General features: G+C 37.5%; 1 protein-coding gene across 1 annotated transcript in view; it reads right to left on the bottom strand.

The window, feature by feature from the left end:
• Positions 1–16,630, bottom strand: part of LOC149323842 (multiple C2 and transmembrane domain-containing protein 1-like) — a 253,115-nt gene that overhangs the window by 93,881 nt on the left and 142,604 nt on the right. The window contains exons 11-15 of the mRNA XM_089482469.1: positions 12,909–13,011; positions 12,063–12,165; positions 11,592–11,693; positions 11,199–11,273; positions 8,220–8,339 (exon numbers count right to left, since the gene is read on the bottom strand). Of these exons, the coding sequence (XP_089338595.1) occupies positions 8,220–8,339; positions 11,199–11,273; positions 11,592–11,693; positions 12,063–12,165; positions 12,909–13,011 (503 nt within the window). The remainder of the gene's footprint in view (positions 1–8,219; positions 8,340–11,198; positions 11,274–11,591; positions 11,694–12,062; positions 12,166–12,908; positions 13,012–16,630) is intronic.

The following is a 16,630-nucleotide window of genomic DNA, read 5'->3' as shown; positions in this document are numbered from 1 at the left end:
GGATAGATTTGAGGGGAAAACCCAATGTGTCTCCTCCCTCACCCCCCATTTGCCATTTCAAAAAAGAAAACACAATAATTTGTATTCCTAAAAAGACAATACAGGAAATTTCTCTACCCCATCTCAATAAATACTACCTCCTGGGGATGGAGAGAGATTTAGATCAGGAAAACATGCTTATTCTGCAACTGCAAGTTTATGAGGCACAACAAAACAGATGAGTTTCATTCATTGTTTCAGTAACAGAATATATCCCCTTGTCTTTCTTTTCTTATCCCCACTTCAGTAGGTGTCTGTGATACAGCATGAGAGGTTGGTGCTCAGACTGAAAAATCCCAGTGGGGATGACCAAGATGTTGAAGTGTGCTGAAATAGTTCTTCTAATCCTGCCATTAAATACTAATTTATCTGTACATAAATCTAATCATTTGCCATCCATGTCAGGTAACAGGTATACAACACAGCGAATGAAAAAGAGGAAAAATTTGGGCCCCTGTGCAATGCACTTGAAGGATCTAGGTACAAAACAGAAGGATTATTGCATATTTTATGTGTTATCCTTAAGGACAAATTCAGAAGCATCTGTGGACCACTGGGCACTCATCTACTGATACAAAATATTTTATTTATTTATTTAATATGCATGCCACCTTTCTCTCACTGTGAGGCCCAAGGAGATTCCTAGAGGGAGTCAATTGAAAAACTTCACAATAAAAATTTAAAAATAATTTAAATCCTCACATAAAACAATATAAAATCATTTGAAAGACATACAGAAGTTTAAAAAGATAAATAAAACATTCCAATAAGAAACTTTCCTTTTTATACATTAAAAGGTTGTTTAAACAAAAAGGTATTTGCCTGTTGGTGAATGGAAGGCAGGGAAGGGGCAGCCTAGTCTCCCATAGCAGGGAGTTCCAGAGAGTGGGAACAGCCACTGAGAAGGCTCTCATATCCTAACGAAGTGAATCTGTGATGGAAGCAGGACTGAGAGAAAGCCTTCCCCTGAAGATCTTAGACCTCTGGCAGGTTCATATGGAGACAAACAGTCTTTCAGACAGTATGGACCTAAGTCATATAGGGCTTTATAGGTCATGATCAGCACTTTGAATTGTGCCAGGAAACAAACTGGTAGCCAATGACTGCTCCTGGTCAATAGCATTTTGCACCTGCTGAAGTTTCCAAACAGTTACAGCAGTCAAAACAGGATGTAATCAATGCATATGTCACCATAGCCATAGAGATTTGATGTCTCAAGGAGTGGGTGAAGCTGGTACACTAGTTTTACCTGTTCAAATGCACTCCTGGCCATTGCTGGCACTTGGGCATGCAGGCTCAGAGTTAAGTCTAACACCCAAGCTTTGAGCCTAAGATTTCAAAGGGAGCATAACTCCATCTAGCACAGTCAGATGCCCTATTTCCTGCACTGCTTTTCAGTTGATCAGGAACATCTCCATCTGAATTAAGTTTCAATTTGTTTGTCCTCATCCAGTCCATTACTGCCAACAGAATGGCAGTAAATACCAAGACAGACAAAATATTCAGTACCAGTTGAATACCAAGACAGCATCATTGGAATGAGGTGTGTGTGTGTGTGGGGGGGGGGGAGGCATCAGCATATTGGTGAGACAGCACCACAAAATTTCAGATGACTTATAATAATAATAAATAATCAAATTTTTATTTGTGTTTCCCTGCCTCTCCCAATTGTATTGAAGCGGGTTACAGACTAATAAAATCACAGTACATATAATTAAAATTCTCTAACCAATTATGAAGATTAAATCCAACATATTAACTAATGGTTAAGAATAACCATACAATACACATACAGTACAATCGGCAAACAAGCAGAAGTTTCATGTAGATATTAAAGAGCATGGGGAACAAAACAGAACTCTGAGGGAGTCCACAAGCCAATGATGAAGGCATCAAACTGGAGTCCCCCAGAACCACCTTCTGAGCTCAGCTTCAGTGATTGAAACATATCTAATAATACAGGACAAGTAGGCACCAAGATTACATCCACTCAATTATAGCATCCAAGCAATTGTGTCTGCAAAGTGTCTTTTAAATTTGTCATAGCAAAATGTCAAGTGGTCTTTACTTTCTTCTTGTGGGCCAGAGTATAAAAGGCTTCCCACCATTCAAGAGAGGTCTGCCATATGACACTGTGCAGAGGCAATGGTGGCAGAGAAGTATAATTTATTTGCTGCCATCACTACCACAGCATAGGCCTTCCATTGAACTCTAGGTCATGTTTGATCAGACAAGATCCGAGTGGCATCACTGTGGGGTGCGGTGGTGCAGCCTACAATGGGTGACACCCCAGAAGGGGTGACACCCAGTTGGGTCCTCCCCTTGTGCTCCTCCTACACAACATCTCCATGTGCAATCCTACCCCCCACCCTGCATCATCCTGTCCCGTCCTGCCAATTTACTCATCAGTAAAATGGCACCCATCATTTAAGGAAAATGCCCAGAGCACTGCCCTCCCTGCCAAGCACCAGTCTACTCATAAGTAAAATGATGCTCGGTAGCAAGGTGAGGGGGCATGCCCTTTTGGCTCTTCGCCAGAGGCCCTGCCCCCTGCATCTAGTGTCACCCAGTGCAGGATGTCACTGCTCTAGTCTCATTCCCACTTGTTTAATCACTACAAAAACCCTAGTGAACCAAGGGGCTTGCTTGGCTTCACTCTGTGTTAGAGAACACTTAGGGACAATGGTGTCCACCATCCTGGCCATTTCCCTATTCCAGAAATCAGCCAGAGTTTCAACAGGATCACTTGCCAAGGAAATAGGAAACTCCCCAATGCCACCAGAAACCCATATGGATCCATATGCCTCCTGGGCCTCCCACCCCTGCAGAGGATCCAAATCCCAGTCAGTCTAAACCCCAGAATAAAACAGTATGGCAAAACATCTTCTCCAGCATACATACTGGAATCCAAATAATCATCTGCATTTCTACATGTACATGAGTTTATGTGCTTAACCAACCACACCATCTGGTTCCTCTTTCCCCACAGTGTATATCCTTTTATAGGAGTTCCTGACTCAGAAGCAGATTTTCATGAAACACAAGAAATGGCAGTGGGAAATGGGCCTGGAAATGCTTTAGTGAATATATTAAATATAATATACAAGACTGTGGAGTCCACTGAGTAATGAAGTTGTATTCTGTGTGATTTCATTAGATTCATATAGTACACAACCGTAAACAGATGGTGAAAAAAACCTCCCTATGTTTTCATAGAGAAAACAGATATATGTCATTTGCACCACATTCCAGAAGCCATTGACCTTGTTTCAAATACAGTGTCTGTTCACCAGAAACAAAGAATTCTGAAAAGAAAATTAATATAGAAATGCAATTTTTAAATAACACACAAAAAGAAAAAAAGCAAAGCAAAGGAATCAGATTTTGCATAAATTCCTTTCTTTACTACCAATGTACCACTGAAATGAAGCTGTACTCTTAGACAAAGTAATTATATTTATTGACTAGCCACTGTGCCTGTTGCAATGTCAACATAAAATTGTACATTTTGAGGACAAATTGATAACTGCTTATAATGTATAAGCAAAAGTTATTAGCTCCAAAAATCCTTAAATATAAAACATTCTTGAAACTCATGCTTAAAAATAATTTGGCCTTGTCCAGATGCTTCAAAAGAATTGAGGAACAGTCAAAAGGAAAAAGGGACCTATAAAAAATTTCTGTATTGATGTGCCAAGATTTTTCTGTTAATAAGAAACACATACTGTCAAGCCCGCAGTTCAGGATGCAATTTCATCTAAAAATATTAGCCTTATCTCTGTATCAGCCATTTATATTTTTGTATTAACCATCTTAAAAGGAACATAAATATGTATTTAAAATAGGTCGAATAAATCTGAAAACTAAAGAAAAACAGCAACAAACAGAGAAGTGCCTAAGACTGTTTTTAAAATAAGACCTTTTCAGAGGATTTTCCAGAAGCTGAAATGGAAAGGAGAGGAATCTGTAACCTTCCCAACTTCACTGAAAAAAATTGAAAAGTATTTATAATTTTCCCAGATTAAAAATTCTTCTTCTTATTATTATTATTATTAACAATATTTAAATAGCCAAACTGGAAATTCAAATGCTTTACTGAAGTCATTTGGGAACATCTCCTGCTTTTGAACACTACTTCTTTCCTTACAGGTTTATGGTCAATGCTTCAGCAAAAATTATTCATGTTCCCCCTTTAATTATTGTGTTAGGAACTGTACAGTGCAAGCTAAAGGTACATTTGATAATGTACATCTCAAACTTTTCATTAAAGAACCAAAATTCAAATTGTACCTTTTTGTGCTCTCTGACATTTTTGTTTGGCATTTTCATTAATTTTGTGACAAACATAAACGTAGCTGAAATGTTAGCTGATCAATACTTTGTCTCTTTCTTGAAGCACTAGAACACATTTCCCCAAAGACCACACAGCACTATAGGAATTAAATGTGTAAAATACCAAATGTTAATGTTAACACAGCAGCACATACTGTATAACAACTGAAAAGGCTAAAACAATTCAAATGGACAAATGGCACCACAAATTATCCACAATCATATTTAAAGATTAAAGTTTGTCCTGCAAAATAATTCATTGACTCATGTTGAAGTCTGTCCTTTTACTGAGAGCTTAGTTATCCAATTATTTTTCTGCTCATTACAGCAAGTTGGCAGTACATGAAAGAGGTTGCGCACATTCTCTTCTCTCCTGCCCTATATCGTCTTGCACTCCCTCACACTCCCCAACATCCAGAAATACATGAATGACTGGTTAAGAGCCTAAAGAAAATTAAACCCAACTAGAGCAAATTTCCGTATTTACATCAGATTATTCCAAACACCATCTTTGCAATTTGTTAATTTCCATGCATTTGTTATGGTATGAAAATAAGAATATTTGAGAACTGTCACTTCATGCTAAAAGAACATACAAGGGATTCATACTACTTCATTTAAATAGGAACACAGAAATTGTAGTGCATTTACAAAACAGTCCCACAGAGGGATTTTTTTGCTGGATGAAGGTGTGGTGAGATTTTCACAGATCCCCCTTTTCCCACACTGTGCCCAGGACCACCTCGCTCACTATTCTCAAAGGTCTCTCAACCCACCAGAGCAGATTTTCAAAGGAATAAAATGCTGCAGAAGGAAGGGCAAAAGTACTGTTCACAGGATCATCTAATTTATAGAGTTTCACTTTATGCAGTTCTGGACCCAGGCCTATATCATTTAACACAGTCATCTGCATTTGATCATTTAGCCAGCATATGCTTGAATTCCATGACTAAATTGTATTTAAACAACATATGTGACTTAAGATTCAATCCTACAGTTCATTAATGCACCAGAAACTTTCCTGAAGAAAGCTATTTTCAGAACTGCAACAACAAAACAAAAACAAAAACAAAAGTATCCACCACTAAGGTCCTCTGACAGTACTACAGGTTGCTGAGGTCTGGATTTATGACAAGACTTAGGCAAAACTCTTGGGTATAAACAGCCAAGTATCAGCTGTCTCTGTCAAAAGACTCTGAAACCAATCAATAATCTGCAGTGTAGATTCTACACCAACAAGGTGTCAGTCTAAAGATCATGGCATACAACGATGAAGGTGTTTTAATTTCTTTAAAGCTGTTGGTAGTTCTTTCATAGGACCCTTTGCTGTCTAGACCAATACAGCCTAACACATGTATGACATCAGAGTCAATGGAAGGCAGATAGGCTGTGATAGCTCTGGCTGGCATGCCACACTGTGGCAGATTATTTTATAGTTGCAAAAAAAAGGCAGATCAGGCAAAGAGATCAAGGAGGAAGATGTTATGGTAAAATTAAGAGTTCACTGCACTGAGGACTCTTGGCTTGTCATTTCTGGAGCAATAATACCTGTGAAAGGACAGATAGCATCTAGGAAGTGACAGTGTATTCATTATATTTACTACAACTGAGGGACGAAGAAAAAAAATCCATTAACAGTTTCCAGACATTGGATAACATTTTAAAGGCTACAGGTTAACCGTGAAGATATATGGAAGCAAAAAACAAAAAAACAAAACAAAAACAAAACCAATAAATAGAAAAATGAGTGAGAAGAAAAAGGACTATTTTACTTTCTTGCCAAGCAGAGATATACTCTACAGTGTGGGCAGCAACTCAGCTCTGGCACTTTGGGGAAAAACAGAGAGATGGAGAATACTTTTGAAGTGCCAAGAATGATTTTTTCGCTTAAACAAAAACAACAGACTTTTAAAATGCGTACAAAACTCAGTAAGAACCATAAATAAAATTCTGCACGACAGAGCAAAGGTATCTCTAGTTCAGCATCCTGTTTCCTAAATGGCCAATTATTTGTCAGCAAGAAGTCAAATAACCCTCTTCCATTGTTGTACCCCAGCAACTGATGCCTCTGATTCTTAAGGTAATACAGAGCTATCATGAATGTTATCATGTGCAGAATAAAAAATATTACTATATCAACATCTGTGTTCCCATTATCAAGTCACACATGTTTCCATATTGTAGTACCAGAGAAGCAGTTGTTCCTACTTCTTTGTGGTCACTTACTACGTCATCCAAAACATTTCAACACAGGAAACCATATGGGAGATACCCCAACCAGCATATCCTTTCCACATGCAAAACCATCATGGCAAATCATTACAACATGGTCCCGCCCACACAATTTCTCAAATACAATAGTTATCAGACCACACAGTTATATTGTTGGAAATCAACCACATAAAACCAACACTAATTATTACACCTCATCCTCTAAAAACTGTATTTACAGGCATAACAATTCTTCATCAAGTTGTCTGTAGTGTCATTGTTATGTATACTAGTATTAAAACAATTCTTTGTCAGTGAAACAAGCTGCCATATTTTGATTGCTTTCATTTCTTAGGATGCTTTTTTCAGAGCCTAAAACTTGTCAGTGCTCACAAGGAAGCTAATATGATGCTAACTGGAACAAGTGTCAGAATTTATACCAACTGTTGGATAGGATGGATTATATTTTATTTATTTGGTTACAATGGGACACATTGCAGAGAAAAGAGCTCAGGATTGACTTGGCAGTTAGAACATTTTAATACAAACTTTAAATACAAAACTGAGAATGCATTTGTCTCTCTTTTAGTGAAGATATATGCAAGGGCCTTCTCAACCTGTTACCAGGTGATGGAGTGCTCTTTTCAGGGAAGTTATGTTAACCCACTTGTTATTTTCCTTCCAATGGCAAGCAAAGAACTTTTTATTATTATTTTAAGCTTTGGAGAGGATGTCTCACTTTTTATAATTTATTTTTTAATCTGGTTGCTGTAATCCCTAGGAGTCGGGATTACAACCAGATAAAATGCAATAGAAAAACAATACAGTTACAGTCAACCACAATATTTCCAGCAAAGACTCTAACCCTCCCATAATACAATAATAAAATTAACAGTTAAATTTTTCATCTAATCATATTCAGTAAACTGGAGCATTGAAGTGGGTGGGGCTATTTTATACAGAGTCAGATGGGAAGGCCCGCTAGAAGAGATCCGTCTTAATTGCTTTCTTGAAAGCATCTAAGGTAGTAATAAGATGGATCTCCTCTAACAGGTCATTCTACAATTTTGGGGCAGCAGAAATAAAGATCCTCTGGGAAGTTGTCGCTAGTCTAGTCTTCTGTAATTGAAGTAAATTCTTCCCAGAGATTCTGAGAGTGCAGGGCAGACTATATAGAAGAGGCATTCCTGCAAGTAACCTGTGTCCAAGCCATGTAGGGCTTTAAAGGTAATAACCAACACCTTGTACTGCGCCCAGAACTATATATTTAATATAACAACAACAACCTGTTGTGTTTAGTTTGATCTATATTTTAATCAAGTTTTCAAATCATGTTTTCAGCTGTCTTAAGTCCCAAGAGAAAAACAGGATAAAAATTAAGTAAGTAAATAAATAAATAAGAAACTGGTTGCATCCAATTTCCTGGTTCTGATGCATAGAGTATTTTGGAGGATGCCAACTCGAGATGCACACCAGTTTCAAAAGGAGTACTGGTTCTCTTACTAAGTCTTAAACTACATCTTGCTTACTGGTTAACAGATTTTGTTCTTTCAGATAAAATTGTGTCCTGATGCTGATTCTATTAGTAACTATTTTTACATAAACTTATCAATAATATGAGGCATAAAATACCATACCACAAAAGCAGCAAGACTCCTCGGTGGTGAATCCCAGTCAAAGCAACTGTTTATGTAGTAGGCAGCATTTATGAGAACCATAACACAACGTTTCATACGCATAAAGTTTCTTAGAAGAAGCTGAAGGAAAGAAAGGGTAGCATATGTTAGTCTGATTTTTGCATTTTTGGTATGAACACTGGTTGGAATGTATTTTAACTTAAACAATGTGCCATAGGGAACTAAATTACAATCTGCGTAGGGCAAAAAGGAGAAATGTCTACATAGGTATTTATCATCAAGACTGTCAGTAGTTGCATCAAATGCAGGCTTGTAGTACAGTTGTCCCTCTGCATGCATTTGCATTTGACATTCGAGAATTTGATTATTCATGAGTGTCATGCCACATGCATGCACATACCCCTTCCTCCTCCCTCCCAGGATTTTACCCTTAGGATGGAGGGAAGCTCAGGAGGAATGGAGCAGCTTGGAAAGGTGTGTTTGTGCTGCTCTCCCCCTCCTCAATGCCTCAGTGACTTCGGGTAAGCACTCTGAGGCATCAGAGGAGGGGTGAGAGGAGCATGAGCACAATTCCTCTGCCTCCCTTCCAATGCCTCAGAGAGCTCAGGCATCAGAAGGAAGGCAGGGGACTTGTGTGCGTGCCACCCTGGAAGGGCTTGAGACAGGCTTCTCCCAAGGCTTTCCAGGGCGATTGGGGCCAGAGAAAGGAAGCACTCTATTCCCCAAACCCCTGTCACCCTGGGAGGCTTCTCCCAAAGCTTTCCAAGGTTGCAGCAGCCAGGGGGAAGGAAGAGCAATTCCCCCAGCTTCCTTCCGATGCCTCAAACAGCTGAGGCAAGCTCTCTGAGGCATTGGCAAAGAGGTGGGGGACTCTCATGCACGTTTCTCTCCCCCCTCCTATGATGCATCAGAGAGCTTGCTTGAGCTCTCTGAGTCACCAGAGGAGGGGCAAGAGCAGTGTGCATGAGTCCCCCAGCTTCCTTTGGATGCCTCAGAGAGCTCAGGCAAGCTCTCTGAGGCATCAAGGAAGGGAGAGAGAAGTGTGCATGCACTTCTCTTCAAACCCTCCCTGCTGCCCTAAAACTGGTCCAGCTGATCTAGTTACAGAGCAGCAAGAAGAAGAAAGTGCTTCTCTTCTATCCCTGCTCCCTGCTGCCCTGTAAGTGGGGGGAGGGATTATTCATGATTTTTCAATATTTGCAGAGGTCCTTCAACCCTAACCCCCATAATAATAATAATAATAATAATAATAATAATTTGTTTTATTTATATACCGCTATTCCAAAGATCATAGCGGTGAACAGCAAGTAAGCTAATTAGCAAGTAAGGTAATTTGCCCCCAACAGTCTGGGTACTCATTTTAGCGACCTCGGAAGGATGCAAGCCTGAGTCGAGCTTGGGCCCTTTTGCTGGTCTTGAACTCGCAACCTTGTGGTTTCGAGTGACTGGCTGCAGTACAGGCATTTAACCACTGCGCCACCAGGGCTCCATGAATGTGGAAGGACGACTGTACTCTATTACACAATACAAAAATAATTCAAGTATCAATATAGTTGTGCATAACAATAAACTTTATTTCCAAATATTTGAAACCATGCTTTAGGTACTATGATTAGGAGATTTATCAACTTAATTTCTAATAACTGGAATTAACAAAGTCATCTTAGCCATTTTTTATTAGTATGAATAGATTTGAGAAAGTATATAATTCTGATTAACCTTTCTGAGGCCATCTTATTCACATTTCTCTACTGAAGCTGTAACAGTACAATATAGTAAATAAACCATTTCCCAAAAATGATGCTCTCCAGATATTTTGAACTACAACCACCATCGGCACAAACAATTGGCAGTGCTAGCTAGGACTGATGGGGAATGTATCCAAACATCTGAGGAAAACCACATTGAGGAGGAATCTATAATATGAATAGAAATAATGTCCTGCTCTTTAATGAACCATAATGATTTGCAACCAGGAGCTGGGAAAAGTTAACCTATAAGGTTCATACATTTCATTGCATTAATTTCTAAGGAGGGGTTGATGAGAAAGATAACATCTGGAATAAAATACTGTGGCTTAAATCAAATTGTTATTCTTAACTGGAGATACTCAATGGAATTTACACAACTGTTGACATATGATTGGATTTCACTTATTTGCTACATTTTAAAAACATTTTTGCTCACTTTTGCTAATTGTAATATCATCTTGTTCTTTATTGAAAAGCACTTAGTGTTTCATAGAATAACTATATTAAAATACTGAACAGCACACAACTAAGCTCCTGCAAAGGAGGATGATTTAAAATTTCATTAATGTTAGACAGCAAACAGAAAACACTATCAGTAAGTTTGTTAGGTTTATTCTACAAGTTAATTCAACTAAGAGCTTTCAATGGAATTGCACTTTTGAAATAGTTACCACTATTCCAAAGATTATTTTACAAGTTACTTGAAATGAAAAAAATTAGTAGAATTGTGCTTTTGACTACTTTACTATTAACTAAAAACTACGACAGACATTAAGCAGTAAATATATGTGAAAAGAAAAATCTTGAAATATATAAGTCATATAATTATTTTTTGTTGTTTCTGTCATCTTAATGTAACTTCTAATAAGAACACAGAATCAGAACTAAGAGAACAAAAGCCTTTTACATTCCTTAATCCACACAATATGAGTGTTCCTCCAGGATCAAAGTTAGCTGCAAAAATGTATGCTAGTTTACAACCACCTGTGTTATAACCTGATACATAGGGGCAGATTGGTGACTTTTCCCTGGGTTCACAATGAACATAAATTCTGGCAGGAAGAGCTGATGCAATTCACATCTATGTTCTTTTTGTCTTTGAAATTTTCAAAGAGGATTTTTTTTTTGTAGTCGTGAAGGGGTTATTGATACCTGTTACTTTCTTTGCTATCCAGTCTAAAACTATTGCAGGGCTGCTCTCGATTTCAATTCTTTTCTAAGTTTTTACCTGTTTAGAAATTCTGTTCTCTTCTTCAATATACTTCTGTTCTTTAGGCATTAGTGTGCGTATGCTGGCTTTCACCTATATGTCAAAATATCATCATCTTTAGGGATTCATATGTACATCATTTAGAATCATCATTAAAACATTTCAAAATCATAAGATCAAGAGTATGAGACAGAAATGTAAGGCAAAGAAACTCATGCTTGCGTATACATTAGCAACAGCACTAAAGTGAAAAAGTGTGGGCGTCTCAGCCAGTGACAGAAGAGCATTTTGCAGCATGCATCAAGGTTTAGAGAAAATGAGGAATGACAGAAATTCTCTACAAATCAGGAACAAAAGCTTTCATGAAACTGAACTCTTTAGCAGTACAAAAAAGCCAAAGTTAAGACTTACAGCATTAAAAATCACATCTATTTCAAGATAGATGACCCCCTTTGTTGGCCCTGTCAGCTGCTTGTTTTTCAAGACGTAGGCTTTCTGTTCACCATTTTGAATCTGCAGGAAAAGGACATGACAGCCGTCTGTCTCCCGGTCTCCACTGAATACACTCCCTCTGTGACCTTTGACCCCCAGCTGCTGAAACTGACAGAGAACCCAAAACAACTGTGGCAATTCTGACAAGTACCTGTTCATTACCAGGACCAAGTCTGTCAGGAAAAATTAACTATCATGGGATTCAACATGGCTGAGAATTGAGTATGTTAAATTTTTTTAGTATTCTTATTATAGACTTTGGTTGAGAAATGACAGACAGTTGTTGGGTTTTTCCCCTATGACTGCAGAAACACACAGAGTAGAGCATAATAATAATAATAATAATAATAATAATAATAATAATAATAATAATAATGGAAGAAATCTTACAGACAACAGTGGTATAGCCACTTTGCCCAGGAAGTCAGCACTCCGATCTCGATCTTCATCATAAACTGTCACTTCAAGAACTGAGTGAATATCCTTAATATTGCTTAGAAATTGGTGGGACAAAAAAAAAAAGAAAAAAAAAAGGAAAGGAAAGGAAAAGTCATGTAACAGAATGGGGAATAAGTCAAGTGTATACAGATTTCCAGATACGAAATAAGAAAAGAGACTTAAAAGTATAGGCAAAACCAACTCTTGCATATTCTTCCCATGGCTTTACCCCTTCCTTCCTATTTACCTTCATTAATCCTTATTTCAGAGAAATAGTTTGAATGTGGAAAAGGATTCAGTGGGTCAGAGAAAGGGGGAAAAGTCATTTGGGGATTTCTGACCTATACATCAAGGTCATGAGAGGTATACTGTGAAAGAAAACCCACACTATTTTCAATCTGAAATCAGCAGCTCCCCTTTTCTGGATTTAAAGTTAAAGTTTCATGCATCAGGCCATAATTTTCAAATCCGTATGCAGAAGAGCCAGAGTTCAGTTATTTGAGTAGTACCTGGAAGGATAGTTAGGATTTGGTAAGGTTCCCAGACCAATTTTAAAAAATGTATTGATACTAAGGTTAGAAAGTTTGTCATCTTGACCAAGTAGCTACACAGCACTGATGAGACTATCTCAAAGTACATTCAGATTTTGAATAGCATTCATTCATAAGATGATGTCAAATGGCAATGAAATATATAGTTTAACTTATGAAACCTGAGCAATTTATTTTTATCTTGATAGCTTTGAAAGGACTAGTGAGACTTAAAAGTAAACTGAGAAAGCAACACATTAAGACTTACAAGGTGAAGATTTTGTTCCACTCAGGGTTAAGATTCTTGTATACTGTGTGGGTCAACAGTCTATCATTGTTCAACTCAACTACACAAAAGGGATCACTTTTACCTAAGAGGAGACCAATGAAAAATACTCATAAATACTTAGTAACTGCAAATTATCTTTGCATCCTATGTAACTTGAAATCATTCTGTAAATCTAAAATAGTTTTGTGTGTTTCATTGCCAATTTTGCAACTGAGAAAAGATGTACAACATTTTTACAGTTTCAGGTACTGATCAAGTAACTGTTTTGATTATAGAAAATTCAGAAAGCAGGGACCAACAATATGTTTATGGCTAATTTTGACTGTAAACATTCAAGAATTTAATACAATATTACATAATTTAGAAAGCAAAGGGTTTAATCTAAGAAAAATTAAATATGGATGTGCTAGAGAAAACATGGCATTATGGCACCAAGGTGGGAAATGGAGGCACAGGCTGGGGCTGTTGGTGGGAAAGAAGTCTGTAGCATGCGTAGTTAGTGGGAGAGTGATGATATTCATTTTCCCCCCACTTTAACAGGACTCCTGCACTCCTAACCCCCATGAACTAACCAGTTCACAGAGTATTGGTGAGGTATTCATTTGCTTGACAATTACTGTAATTCAGTATATAGGGAAAGCTGTCAATGAGCCTCTTCTTTTAAATAGCAGTATTGATTCAGGAGCCACTACAGGTTAATCAATTTATTATTAACTTCAATATCATGTGTTATTGGTTTTAATTTATAGTTAGTTATAGTTAGTTAATTAGTACACACACACACACACACACACACACACGTATAGGAACAAAAGGTAAAAACTGTTTAGCTTCAACACGATGAAGTCATTAACTATCTGTAGGGACATACATTCTGATTAAAAATGACTCCATATATCAAGTTTGAATACAAAAATTCAGAGCTGATTACTTTGCTTCAAAGTAACAGTGTTGACAAACCCCATCTACTTCACAAGACACAGTTACTTTACTTTATACTACACTGACACCCCTGTTATTCTGTACAATTGCCTCGTAAAAAAATAAAGATCTGTTCTCACCTCACCCCATGGGATACATTCATGTATCAGCACTTAACACAGCAATTACTCTTGACCTGCTTATGACAAGACTCTTTTTCTTTTCTTTTTTGGCACTTAGACTTAGAGATCCATATGACAGCGGGTTATATTTTATATTCCAACTATGCCTCCGAGGAGCTCATGGCAGCATCCACATAATTCTTTCTCCCATCCAACCCCAATCAGCAGCAACGTTTTCATTACCACAACCCCATTGGGTTAAAAAAGATATAAATGAATTCTGTAACACTTTTATGACTGATTTTTTTTTTTTTTAGCATATGCTTTTGTGGACCCTAGTCCACTTCACTGGATGACAGGCTGGGTTCACAGCAAAGTGGAGATTTGAATTTGGGTGTCCTTAGCCATAGTTTGACACTGCGCCCACTACACCACTCTGTCTATATCATTTATTTAAGACTCTGATTTTTGGCTATCACTACTATCAGTGCTATAAAAATGTGTTTATTTTAAACACAAGCTGCAATCCTTCATTAAAATCAACTGGAATATTGTCATTGTGTTAAGTGGGATCTACATCACTTCTCCAAGTTTTATTTTCTCACAAGCCAACAGAAAACCAATTGCATCTATATTTGGCCTTCCCCAGTAGCTATCTGAAATAAAAAGTGACTTTAATCCACTCCCTCAAAAGAACTCATGATAAATCCATAAACAACAAAATTCAAACATATCTTCTTTATGTTCAAAATTTGCATTATAAACTTCTAACCAATTACTTATTTCCTTACAAACACAAAATAACAATAATTTATACTGTTATTTAACATTTAAAAGACAATGCACTATCTAACAATACAATTTGCACATATATAGTACTCCTGATTTCTCCCACTGCTGAAGTGTTATGATTTTTCTTAAGTTCTTTTCACTTATAATAATAATAATGTGTTTTATTTATATACCGCTATTCCAAAGATCATAGCGGTGAACAGCAAGTAAGCTAATTTGCCCCCAACAGTCTGGGTACTCATTTTAGCAACCTCAGAAGGATGCAAGCCTGAGTCGAGCTTGGGCCCTTTTGCTGGTCTTGAACTCGCAACCTTGTGGTTTTGAGTGAATGGCTGCAGTACAGGCATTTAACCACTGCGCCACCAGGGCTCCTAATTTAGCTATTATGAACCTTAAGAGACATATTATTAAGGAAAACAGTATTTAGGAATGACTCTCTTTGAAAGATGAAGAGTAGTCAATAACCTCAGGAATAAACAGGGAATAGGTAATTAGAACAGCCAAAGAAGAGTGTGTCACCATGGGAGGGAACTTTCAAGAAGGACATTGACACTATGATGTTTATCACACTATACTCTTAAAGTGCTACTATTCCACTTTGACTCCTCTAGCTGCCTCCTGTTGCATTCTGGGATTGGCAGTTTTAAGGAGGGGTATTTAGAATTCTCAGGCAGAAAAGTTCTCTGCCTGAGAATTCTAAATACCCCTCCTTAAAACTGCAAATCCCAGAATGCAACAGGAGGCAGCTAGAGGAGTCAAAGTGGAATAGTAGCACTTTAAGAGTATAGTGTGATAAACATCATAGACTGGCTGTGGCTTAGATGAGGAGATCTTCACCTGTGCTCCATGGTTCCCTAGGAGGCCTGTGAGTCATGTGCAAACAAAATTGATTACTCTTTGTTTTCCTTCCTATTAACTTTACAAATTATAGTTATGTGCATTTTTCTGGAGAAGGGATGCATTGCCTTTCATCAGACTGTAAAAAGGATGTGTGGTCTTCTCCCAAAAGTTTAAAAACACTGACTTAGATCTTAACAGACCTTTCTCCTTCTTTTCCTGCAATCCCATGGACTCAAGAAAGATCTGTTTAGGATTGGGGGGCCCTGATGTCACCACAGGTCATCCTGAATTGCAAGCAAATTTAGCAATGTCAGCAGGGCAAAGTCAGTCTATACTTGCACAGGTGAAAGTGTCCTTCAGTTATGAAAAAGATCTTAGGTTCCAAGCCATTGCTCAAAATGCTTGTTCCTCACACCTTTCTGCCAGTTTTGTTAAAAATTTTATTTACAATTTGCTGGGTTCATATCCCATAAATTGTGTCTATAAATGCCATCCCTCTTGCATGATACATTTGAAACTGCATTTCTTTACTCTAGAGCATTGTTTTATGTTATCCACTACCAGCTGCTCTTAGTAGCAGCTCTTCAAAGGAAGGCATAGAGCTTCTCCAGCCCTAAAATAGATAATCCTTTAATTCGAAGTGTCAAGAACTGAACTTGAGAGCTTCTGAATACACCTCTGAACAAATTAATCAAAATTAACATATCATTTAAAATAGATTCTAAATTTATTTTCCTGATGTTCTTCAGCATGCTGTTGTGTTTGCCTTACTTTTGTGTTGTAGTGTTCTTGAATTTTAATGTTTTATTTTGGCTTTTCATTTGTACTGCAAACTGGGTGGTTTATTTGAGAAATTAAAATGGATCCATCCAAATTGAATTTCCAAACTGAAGCACTGAACTTTCCAAATGATACTGATTTCTTATATATAAGAGGTGCAGATATTGATAGAAAGGGCAGTTAATCTTTCCATCATCCTATTTCCAGTTTGTTCATTAAGTTTTCAGTTCCACAAAAGTGCACTAT

Source organism: Sceloporus occidentalis, unplaced genomic scaffold, assembly GCF_023333645.1.
Source record: "Sceloporus occidentalis isolate IW3139 unplaced genomic scaffold, rSceOcc1.0.p SCAF_1, whole genome shotgun sequence".
In the NCBI taxonomy this organism is placed as follows: Eukaryota; Metazoa; Chordata; class Lepidosauria; order Squamata; family Phrynosomatidae; genus Sceloporus; species Sceloporus occidentalis.
The sequence above is the reverse complement of the archived record's forward strand: the minus strand, read 5'-3'. Positions and strand labels throughout refer to the sequence as shown.